This window comes from Coregonus clupeaformis, chromosome 35, assembly GCF_020615455.1.
Source record: "Coregonus clupeaformis isolate EN_2021a chromosome 35, ASM2061545v1, whole genome shotgun sequence".
Taxonomy (NCBI): domain Eukaryota; kingdom Metazoa; phylum Chordata; class Actinopteri; order Salmoniformes; family Salmonidae; genus Coregonus; species Coregonus clupeaformis.
Genome location: NC_059226.1, coordinates 5,432,830 through 5,444,870, shown reverse-complemented (window position 1 = coordinate 5,444,870; position 12,041 = coordinate 5,432,830). Strand labels below are relative to the sequence as shown.

The following is a 12,041-nucleotide window of genomic DNA, read 5'->3' as shown; positions in this document are numbered from 1 at the left end:
GCAATAATCTCAAAGTACAAGATGCCATGAATTTTCTTGACATTAACGTATTAGAAATGTGTCACTTTTTTAAAAACTTTTCTTTAAAAAAATTGTTTGCAGAGATGAATGTCAGGATAATCGCTTTCAGGATTAAAAGAGAAAGAAATTGCATGGTACAGGCTACAATATGGCAGACACATTTTAAATAGGCCTAGTTTCCAGATTATGAAGAATGAAAACTGGCATTCAAAATTACTGTTTTGTGAACAATTCATACATGATCAGAATTATGATCGCTTTTTAATATCTATGTTTTAGACACTAGCGCCACCTGGTGGAGGAAATAACTGAAGTTCAGTTGACACCTCACATGAATGGATTTACTCCGTGCTTCGTTCAAAAATATCTCAGATAATATAAATGTCAGACTCATCCTTGAATTAATTTATTGTATTGTATTTCATGGTAAGTCACAGCTCTCCTCATAGGGAGTCAATGGTAGGCTTTGAGGGGACTCCTATGGTAGGTACACCTATAGCTCATCTCTTGGCAGTAGTACTGTAGACTACTTTATCACTGACCTCAACCCAGAGTCTCTCAAAGCGTTCACAGGCAGCCCACTGACACCCCTATCAGACCACAGCAAAATCACAGTCTACTTGAACAGAGCAATACTCAATCATGGGGCATCAAAGCCAAAGAAACTGAATAATATTAAGAAATGCTATAGATGGAAGGAAAGTAGTGTCGAAACCTACCAAAAAACAATTAGGCAACAACAAATTCAATCCCTTTTAGACAGCTTCCTGGACAAAACGTTCCACTGTAATAGTGAAGGTGTAAACTTGGCAGTAGAAAACCTAAACAGTATATTTGACCTCTCAGCTTCCCTATCAAATCTAAAAATCTCTAACAGAAAACAGAAGAAAAGTAACAACAGTGACAAATGGTTTGATGAAGAATGTAAAAACCTAAGAAAGAAATTGAGAAACCTATCCAACCAAAAACATAGAGACCCAGAAAACCTAAGCCTACGCCTTCACTATGGTGAATCACTAAAACAATACAGAAATACACTACGGAAAAAGAAGGAACAGCATGTCAGAAATCAGCTCAATGTAATTGAAGAATCCATAGAATCTAACCACTTCTGAGAAAACTCTAAACAAACAACAACACGAAGAGCTATCTATCCAAAACTGAGATGTATGGGTAAACCACTTCTCCAATCCTTTTGGCCCTATAACAAAGAACAAACAGCAAAAAAATATACATGATCAAATGCAAATCTTAGAATCAACTACTAAAGACTACCAGAACCCACTGGATTATCTAATTACATTGAATGAACTACAGGACAAAATACAAACCCTCCAACCCAAAAAGGCCTGTGGTGTTGATGGTATCCTCAATGAAATGATAAAATATACAGACCACAAATTCCAATTGGCTATACTTAAACTCATTAACATCATCCTCAGCTCTGGCATCTTCCCCAATATTTGGAACCAAGGACTGATCACCACAATCCACAAAAGCGGAGACAAATTTGACCCCAATAACTAGTGGGATATGCGTCAACAGCAACCTTGGGAAAATCCTCTACATTATCATTAACAGCAGACTAGTTCCTTTCCTCAGTGAAAACAATGTACTGAGCAAATGTCAAATTGGCTTTTTACCAAATTACCGTACGACAGACCACGTATTCACCCTGCACACCCTAATTGACAAACAAACAAACTAAAACAAAGGCAAAGTCTTCTCATGCTCTGTTGATTTCAAAAAAGCTTTTGACTCAATTTGGCATGAGGGTCTGCTATACAAAATGATGGAAATTGGGGTTGGGGGAAAAACATACGACATTATAAAATCCATGTACACAAACAACAAGTGCAAAAAACATACACATTTCTTTCCACAGGGCCGTGGGGTGAGACAGGGATGCTGTGAAAGATCTGAGAGACAAGGCAAGAAGGGCCTTCTATGCCATACATATCTGTTTACTGTTTAGAAATGAAAGCACTTTATGTATCTAATGCCCCCATTTGAAGGTGTCATAAGCATTTGGACAAATGTAGTAGTGTACTAGTCAAAAGTTTAGTATTTGGTCCCATATTTCTAGGATGCAATGGCTACATCAAGCTTGTCACTCTACAAACTTGTTAGATGCATTTGCCATTTGTTTTGGTTGTATTTCAGATTATATTGTGCCCAATAGAAATGAATGGTAAATAATGTATTGTGTCATTTTGTAGTCACTTTTATTGTAAATGAGAATGGAATATGTTTCTGAATACTTTTACATTAATGTGGATGTTCCATGATAATGGATAATCATGAATTAATCGAGAATAATGATGAGTGAGAAAGTTACATAGGCATAAATACCGTGAGAGGTTAGCATGTCTTGGGGGTATGATCTTTGTGCCTTTGTAACTTTCACTCATCACTATTCATGATTCATGATTATCCGTACTCATGGTAGCATCCACATTAATGTAGAAGTGTTCAGAAACATATACAATTATTATTTACAAAAAAAAGTGACTCCAAAATGACACAATGCATTATTTATCATTAATTTCTACTGGGCAAAACATACTCCGAAACACAACCAAAACAAAAACTGCAAATGCATCCAACAAGCTTGATGTAGTCACTGCGTGCTAGGAATATGGGACCAAATATTAAACGTTTGACTACTTTAATACACATAAGGGAATTTGTCAAAATACTTATGTCACCTTCAAATGGGGGGACTAGATACATAAAGTGCTTTCATTTCTAAACGATAAAACAGATATGTATGAAAATACCCTTATATGAAACATTTGCTCTCAAATCCAAAATGCTGGAGTATTGAGCCAAATTAAAAGTTTTAGCTTCACTGTCGAAATAAATACATCAGAGTGTATGTCAACAATCCTTCCTCCAAAGGAACATTCTATGGATTACATTTCCTGAACATCCAAAAAAATCATGGTATTTATTTTGTCCTGCTTTCTGGAGGAATCACCACATATAATATAATAATTAGGTGGGTGCTTATATTTGTCCTATACATATAGAGAGGGGTCAAAGACTCACATGGAGAAATAAAGGAGAGAGACCAGATTGTCTGCTCAGTGAGAGGTCAAAGATAGAGAGAGACCAGAAAGAGAGACCAGAGAGAAATATAAGAGAGCATCCGTCTGTGTCTGCTAAATGGCATATTATTTATTATTATTAGAGCAGTGGAGGCTGCTGAAGGGAGGAAGGCTCATAATAATGTCTAGAACGGAGCAAATGGAATGGCATCAAACACATAGAAACCAGTGGTGGAAAAAGTACCCAATTGTCATACTTGAGTAAAAGTAAAGATACTGTACCTTGATAGAAAACGACTCAAGTAAAAGTGAAAGTCACCCAGTAAAATACTACTTGAGTAAAAGCCTATAAGTATTTGGTTTTAAATATACTTAGCATCAAAAGTAGGCTAAATGTAATTGCTAAAATATACTTAAGTATTAAAAGTATAAATCATTTAAAAATCCTTATATTAAGCAAACCAGACCGCACAATTTTCGTTTTTTTTTTTTTTACGTATGGATAGCCAGGGGCACACTCCAACACTTCGACATACAAACGAAGCATGTGTGTTTAGTGAGTCCGCCAGATCAGAGGCAGTAGAGATGACCAGGGATGTTCTCTTGATAAGTGTGTGAATTGGACCAATTCCCTGTCCTGCTAAGCATAAAAAATGTAACGAGTAGCCTACATTTGGGTGTCATGGAAAACGTATGGAGTAAAAAGTACATTATTTTCTTTAGGAATGTAGTGAAATAAAAGTAAAAGTTGTCAAAAATATAAATACTAAAGTAAAGTACAGCTCCCGCAGAAACCTACTTAAGTAGTACTTTAAAGTATTTTTACCTAAGTAATTACACCACTGACAGAAACCATGCGTTTGATACAATTCCGATCTGGGCAGGGATAGCAGACCCAAGCAGCGAAAATCTTCCTGTGGATATTTTGTCTGAAATTCCTCGCTGAAACAAATGTTGCGTAATTACCATGACGTAACGCACTATGAGTCGCAAAAATGCTTCTCACATTTGATTGGCCACTTTCTGTGCACTTTCCAAGTACCAAGGTTTTTATTGGCCCGATGCAGTAACCGGAAATGTTATTATTTGCTCCTTGCAAACATGGCGGAGGTCAGACTGAAAATTGGTATGGGAGCCTACAGAATTCTTAAAAACACATATAAACAGTTGCCTCTAGGGATTGAGGGCAACCAAGCTAAAAGCGCAATACAAGCCACAAGCTTGCTGACAGAATATCGGTCTGGCGAAGCTCAAAATGACCATGATAATACAGCCCGGCTCGGCAACTGGACACCGTTGCAGTCTCTCGGAATTCCTGAGGAGACTTTAGGAACTGAGAACTCAAGGTCCCTCCGCACACTCCCCGATGGTGGATTTAAGATTGGATTTTGCCACGACCTTATATCAAAATGCGGTGAGGCAGAATTACAGTTTGGTTCTGCATGGAGGAATAATTTGTCAGACAGTGAGGATATAAGACTACTCGATAAACAAAGTGCTTCAGGGTGGTTTTATCTCAGTTCACCTCACCTGGCCGACACACAGGTCCATGTTATTGCCTCTAGAGCCTCAAGCTGGAGAAGAAACGGTCTTGTGACGGACACCACAACTCAAACCAGGCGCGAGCAGAGAAGATCTCTGTGTATGGTGAGATTTGCTAACAGACAGTCAAGCTTTAGTTTGCGGCTGTGTCATGAGCAGTTATTTGTGAGAGCTTATGGAAACGGCAACATGTCTGAGCCCCTGTATAAAAGCAGAACGGCATATTATGAAATCCTTGAGGTGTCTCCAACCGCCACACAAGCTCAGATCAAGACAGCTTACTACAAGCAGTCTTTCATCTACCACCCAGATAAGAATGCAGGCAGTGAGGAGGCTACGAACCGCTTCTCCAACATCAGCGAGGCTTACAACGTGTTGGGCAACAAGGGGCTGAGGAAGAAATACGACCGAGGCATTCTGAGTCAGGGAGACGTTACTGGAGCGAGCAAACCTTCCACGAAGGACACCAAGAGCTCCTCATCTCAGCCAACAAGGGAGGCACGCCAGTCTTCCGCCTTGGGGATAGACAGCAAGAACATTTTCGACTTCGACAACTTCATCAAATCCCACTACAAATCCCAGCTCCTGAGAGAGGAGGAGCTGCGAGTTAGGAAGGAGGAGATGATGAGGAAGAAAGAGGCCATCAAAGACCGGGAGCTGGGCAAGATGATGGAGATGGCTGTTGGGGTGTTGGTTGTCATGGCAGTGTCTATTCTGGTCAACTTGAAACAGGGAGGAAATTGATTTAGCAAAATGACACTGGACAAGCATAGGAGGGCATTATTTTCATCCACACTATAGGATTCATATGAGAAGGCTGAGTGCAATGGTAAGGGACATACCTTGTGCCAACTTGACACACCCTTGATTGGTTTCCATCTGTTCCATTCTTGCTGTATCCAGATGTCCTAATGAAAGCTGCTTAACCTAAGAATATAGGTCAAAGGTTAATGATACTGTAATAGAAGCTGATGATTGAGTGATTACTGGTGCATTGGGTAGAGCTGTTCCGCAATCACAAGGCGGCACTCAACCACTTGTGTGTTTGCATATCGTTCACTAGAAAATATAAACATTTACTTTGTTCAAATGGAAATTGTTGGAAGTTTGATGTAGGAAGTGATAGTGAGGAACCGAAGCATATTGGTTTAGGCCTATATTGAAGGTTTTATTTTTTTTAAGTTTTTGAAACCCTGCAACATTTAAAGATATGTGTTGATTGATTCTGCAGTGTTGAATGAATTGCAGAACGGTGCAATGGTTAATTAGGCTAACGTTCAATATGGTGTTATGATTCAACTTGGCTTTTAAAAAGTTGTGAAAAGTGAATTTTATGTCATAAGCACAAAGTTTTAAGCGTGGGAAGTAAGCTGATGATACCTGGCTGCACAAGTTTGGACCTTGGTATCAGCTAGCTCTTGTTCATGACTCTCAGTTCCATTACATTACACATAAGACATTGGACGAAGGCGTCTTCTGTAGGGGGAAGGTTTGTTAAGATCCCCGCTGTTCGGTCTGAACATTTACATGGATCGCTTGGGGTAAAGTTTTGGATGCATAAGGACCTTATCTTTCATGTCAGCGAGAAATAATTTTCAAAAAACAAAAGGTTAAATTGATACACAACTTGATAGGGTTAGGGTTCACACACAGGCATATCTCCATGTTACAGCACTTGTTTACGTTAAACAGACGAAGACAAGAGGCGACCACCTGTGCTAATTAGCTATCTAGCATGCTCCGAACACCTGTGTGTAAACGTAACTCCGGAAGTGTAGCGGAAGTTTAATTTCGTCGGATGGAGGCACACATAGCTGTATGGATCTGTGCAACACTGCTACAGTAAGTATATTTTTTATTTGAAGGATTCTTGCTCGCTGATGAAGGATACGGGCCATATGTTTCGAAAGCCGTATCGCAAGCGATGATTATTGACGGTTCTAAACGTTAAAACACAGCGTCTGGATTGTAGTTCACATTAGGCAGTCGTGGGCGAAGCTAATGTTTGAGACCTGTAGGGATAAAGCAGAATGCCGCCTATAGTTTTCGAGAGCTAGGTGTCAGCCAGCTGAGCAGCAGTTGAAGTAGCTGAGTGAAAAGGTGCTTTGAGAAAGCTTTTGGTAATTCAGCTTAGACGAGACTCCTGCAACGGACTAGTGCACTGAAGGGCCCCTAGGTGAGCTCCTGTACAGAAATAATAAAATGTAACCTATGATCGGTAAGAGACGAGATAACTTTGTGTACACTAAATTATTTGAGAAATGTGCCTTTAAGATATTTGATGTAAGAACATGTATGGCCAATCCCATGTAATTTTCCCTGCCTCAACACTTTTAATGTATTTAAGAGAAATAAATTATTTGAGGTGTGCTTATGGAAGCACATGAAAAAGGAATGTCACTTGGGTTGTTATTAGCATGTATCAGCATTGATACAATACTGAATACAGAGAGGGTTAATCATAAGGCTTACAGCAGCACAGTAACTTCCCATTGCTGTGGAACCGTACAAAAATGGATACTACACAGTAAATAATAATTAGTGTTTATTTGCTCTCCTGCAGATGCATCAATTCAGTAGGGCCGGGACGATACCAGTATTGCAATATTCTTTCCATGTCAAAAATGAAAACATGAAGCAGAGTCCTTTAAAAACCTGCTGTATGTAAAATATTGTGCACTATAGCTTGGAAAATAAATAAATGTGACTCTGGATGACAACATAATGATGTTTGTTTCCAACATTAGGGCTGTTTTCCTAAAGAAGTTAAATCTGCTTCATGCTTTGTTTCTTGCCATGATATTAACGAGTATCGTTTATACTGGAATCGTCTCGGTCCTACAATTCAGTCTAGCAGAGATGCACGTGACCAATGTGTATCAGACATTTTCAGACTTCAAAATGTAGTCCTAATCATGTTTGATGAACTAATCTACACTACTTTTGCGGTCTGAAAACATCTGGCTAACTTTGATTCTAGAGTGAACTGTCACTTTAATGTATATATACAAAATATATTATAGTTAGTAAATTTACAGAGGCAGTAGAGTTGTAATTATCCCCATGGCATTGCATTGATGTTCTTATAAGTATACAGTTTAAAAGACCGAACTTTAAAAGATGGGGAATAATAATGTGTTTGGTCAGTGTAGTCAAAGATTTCTACCTCCAGATGTCTCCTAAGGCATCTTGATTGAATTAGAGGGCACAGTGCGACTTTAATATTTTTTTATTTAAAAGGTCCAATGCAGCCGCTTTTATCTCAATAACCAGGTTTCCATCCAACCGCGTAAAGTACATGTCAGATAAAAATAATGTAATGAAAGGCCTGATGGAAACACTTTTTTCCGGTAAACTTTCCAAATGTAGACAAAAAAATACACTAGACAACGTGAGATCTTTTTGTGTCATAAAATGAATTATGCGAGAAATGTCGGTGGAAATGCTTTTTTGCGCAAAAATTGATATAATAACCATAATTTTGAACGCGATGACATGTTGTGTGGTCCTCCCACTACGACTCATCGGGAAAGCATGCAGTTTATTAATTTAACTACAGATTACATCAATTATGATGAACTTCACAGTGTGGTGAAAGTGCAAGGTGATGAGCTTGATGCTCCTTTCCAAAAAATATCTAGGGTCTTATTCTGGTGACATGATAATCGATGCTTGGCTGCCATTTGAAAAATGTTAATATCTTTTGTCCATACAATCTCATCATGTAGGTTAGCGCAAATAGCACTGTTGGCTAGAGCGCACTTGCCAATACCAGAGTGGGCACACTTGCTATATAACGCAACATTTGTTTGTGAGAAAACCATCAGTAGAGTTGAAAATTCGATGGAAACCGTTATTTCTTTTAGTACATGGGATTTCAACCGCAAAATGTATTTTTATGTGCACTACGTCATCACGCACAGCCTTTTATCTGCAACAAGTCAATTTGATGGAAACACCTCTCTGGTGGGAAAATGCGCATAATGTCTTTATGCGTATTTTAGAATATTTGCATGAAAATCTGTCGCCAATTGGATGGAAACCTAGCGATTATCAAATCATTTCTGGGTAAAAATTCAAGTACCTTACTGTGATTGATTGTTTTCAATTAAAATTGTCAAAAATAAACAAAAATAGTTTCTTGGCTAAGAGTAATTTCTCAAGCAAGAATTTTGCTAGGACTGGCTGGGAGTGGTCTGAGTGAGGGGCCTAATTGAATGAGCCTAATGGGAGGGATATGTAACCTGAAAACGAGGCGTTATTGGCAGAGGTTTGAAACTCCCTTTGTTATGGGGAGATTAATTTATACTGCCTGGTGAAGTCGCAAATTTATAAAACACAAACAGATAACTTATTTACATAAGTATTCAGACCCTTTGCTATGAGACTCTAAATTGAGCTCTGGTGCATTCTGTTTTCATTGATCATCCTTGAGATGTTTCTACAACTTGATTAAAGGCACATGACAGCCTGCTTGGAGTTTGCCAAAAGGCACCAAAAGGACACTCAGACCATGAGAAACAAGATTCTCTGGTCTGATGAAACCAAGATTGAACTCTTTGGCCTGAATGTCAAGCGTCACGTCTGGAGGAAACCTAGCACCATCACTACAGTGAATTATTGTGGCAGCATCAAATCAAATTACATTGTATTTGTCACATGTGCAGTGAAATGCTTACTTACAAGCCCTTAACCAACAATGCAGTTATTTACTAAATAAAATAAAGTAAAAAATAAAATCAAAAGTAACGAGGCTATATACAGGGGGTACCGGTACCGAGTCAATGTGCGGGCGTACAGGTTAGTCGAGGTCATTTGTACATGTAGGTAGGGGTAAAGTGACTATGCATCAATAATAAACAGCGAGTAGCAGCAGTGTAAAATGTCAATGTAAATAGTCCGGGTGGCCATTTGATTAATTGTTCAGCAGTCTTTTGGCTTGGGGGTAGAAGCTATTAAGGAGCCTTTTGGACCTAGACTTGGCGCTCCGGTACCGCTTGCCGTGCGGTAGCAGAGAGAACAGTCTATGACTTGGGTGGCTGGAGTCTTTGACAATTTTTGGGGCCTTCCTCTGACACGCCTAGTATATAGGTCCTGGATGGCAGGAAGCTTGGCCCCAGTGATGTACTACCCTCTGCAGCGCCTTACGGTCGAATGCGGAGCAGTTGCCATACCAGGCGGTGATGCAACCGGTCAGGATGCTCTTCGATGGTGCAAGTTTTTGAGGATCTGGGGACCCATGCCTAATCTTTTCAGTCTCCTGAGGGGGAAAAGGTGTTGTCGTGCCCTCTTCACGACTGTCTTGGTGTGTTTAGACCATGATAGTTTGTTGGTGATGTGGACACCAAGGTACTTGAAACTCTCGACCCGCTCCACTACAGCCCCGTCGATGTGAATGGGGAGGTGTTCGGCCCTCCTTTTCCATGCTGGGGGGATGTTTTTCAGCGGCAAGGACTGGGAGACTAGTCAGGATCGAGGGAAAGATGAACGGAGCAAAGTACAGAGATCCTTAATGAACACCTGCTCCAGAGCGCCCAGGACCTCAGACTGGGGTGAAGGTTCCCCTTCCAACAGGACAACGACCCTAAGCACACAGCCAAGACAACGTAGGAGTGGCTTTGGGACAAGTCTCTGAATGTCCTTGGGTGGCCCAGCCAGAGCCCGGACTTGAACCTCAACGAACATCTCTGGAGAGACCTGAAAATAGCTGTGCAGCAACGCTCCCCATCCAACCTGACAGAGCTTGAGAGGATCTGTATTGAAGAATGGGAGAAACTCCCCAAATACAGGTGTGCCAAGCTTGTACATCATACCCAAGAAGACTTGAAGCTGTAATCGCTGCCAAAGGTGCTTCAACAAAGTACTGAGTAAAGGGTCTGAATACTTATGTAAATGTCATATTTCAGTTTATATTTAATAAATGTGCAACAATTTCTAAAAACCTGTTTTTGCTTTGTCATTATGTGGTATTGTGTGTAGATTGAGGGGAAAAAACAATTTAATCCATTTTAGAATAAGGCTGTAACGTAACAAAATGTGGAAAAAGTCAAGGGGTCTGAATACTTTCCGAATGCACTGTATATACAACACAGGTAAATCACATTTTTGACTGCACTGGGCCTTTATATTCCTTTGCATTTGATACAATTTTATTCAGCGTAAGTACACCAACATGTCATAGTAGCAAGCACAGTGGCATTTCAGTAAGAACGTTTTTATTACAAGTAAATATTGCGCCCTGTTGACTAGTGGTAATACTCCATGGGGCCAAGGGATTTATGAAACTCACTAGAGAATCAATTCATTAAGGTACAGACATGGGGTTACAGTCTTTTGATCAAAGGGGATGACTGAGGATATCTCTCCTTCACTACAGATCTGGGAGGGATAAAGAGAATGAGGTTGAATATAACAGTTCCATCCACTGGGGTGTATCATCCTCTCCTTCCTTGTCATGTTTTAGCTCTGAAATTCCATGACATTGACAACTACCCCAAGTCGTTCTCTCAAGTTCACTGCACGTCCCCATCCATTCCTACTCACATGGGCCCTGATTTAAACGCGCATAAATGGAACATTATTTCCTTTTTATGCACTTTTATCTCTATGCGTATTCTTACCTTGAACTTAAGCATGAGAATAGTATGCTATTCACCCGCTATTCATTCGGGGTGGAGGTCTAAGAAATGTAGGTGTGGCGGAGGTGTGTCTACAGAAACTGTATTCTGACCTTGACATAATTCCCCTTATAATTCCACCCCCTTTATGCGTGAGGAAACTATGAATAAGGTCGAGCAATTAGAAATAACAGCATTCTCCATTCACTGTAATGTATAAATGGACCACTATTGATAAGAGCTAGGTAAATGAGTAATATGTTTGGAGAAGGGAATTGTAAATACACAGCAATTGTTTTAGATAATTTTTCCTTATGGTCCCTGGAGACTTATGTGAAACCAGCCATATGGAAGCAAACTGAAAATCACATCAACATGACTTGTATTGCGGTCTCTTTTCCACAGTGAAATAGGCTATAAATAGCTGTGCCGTTATTCAGAATTTTTATTGTGCCCTCATTTTGGAGACCCAAGCTTCTGTAGGGCTGTACCTGCCGAGTTGATGTATGTGCTTTAAAATGTTTTAATTACAGCTTACGCCCGGGCTTTTCTCAGTTTTATTTTACAATTTGTATCATGTTAAATATTAGCCACTATCAGGAGCCACTGTCAGTAATACCCAGATACATTTATAAGTGTCACTTTAGTGTTCGTTTTTCTTCAATTTGTAGCTTATATTTTGTATCATTCCATTCCCTTTACCTTTCTTTCCTCTGTCACGTCCGTGTAGTTGTTCCTGAGGGTCGCTAGCATTAGTGGATCATATTAGGCTAAGGTTGTGCAATAATTTGGGGCATTTAGCCTATTTGAA

General features: G+C 39.7%; 1 protein-coding gene across 1 annotated transcript; it reads left to right on the top strand.

The window, feature by feature from the left end:
* Window positions 1–4,173: 4,173 nt before the first annotated feature.
* On the top strand, window positions 4,174–5,836 carry LOC121550966. The gene has a single exon (XM_041863437.1). The coding sequence runs from the start codon at window positions 4,200–4,202 to the stop codon at window positions 5,355–5,357; it is 1,158 nt and encodes a 385-aa protein (XP_041719371.1). The 5' UTR covers window positions 4,174–4,199; the 3' UTR covers window positions 5,358–5,836.
* Window positions 5,837–12,041: the final 6,205 nt, after the last annotated feature.

What these genes read in the sequence shown, in the direction of transcription:
- LOC121550966 (XM_041863437.1), top strand. Translation starts at nt 4,200, where the DNA reads ATGGGAGCCTACAGAATTCTTAAAAACACATATAAACAGTTGCCTCTA.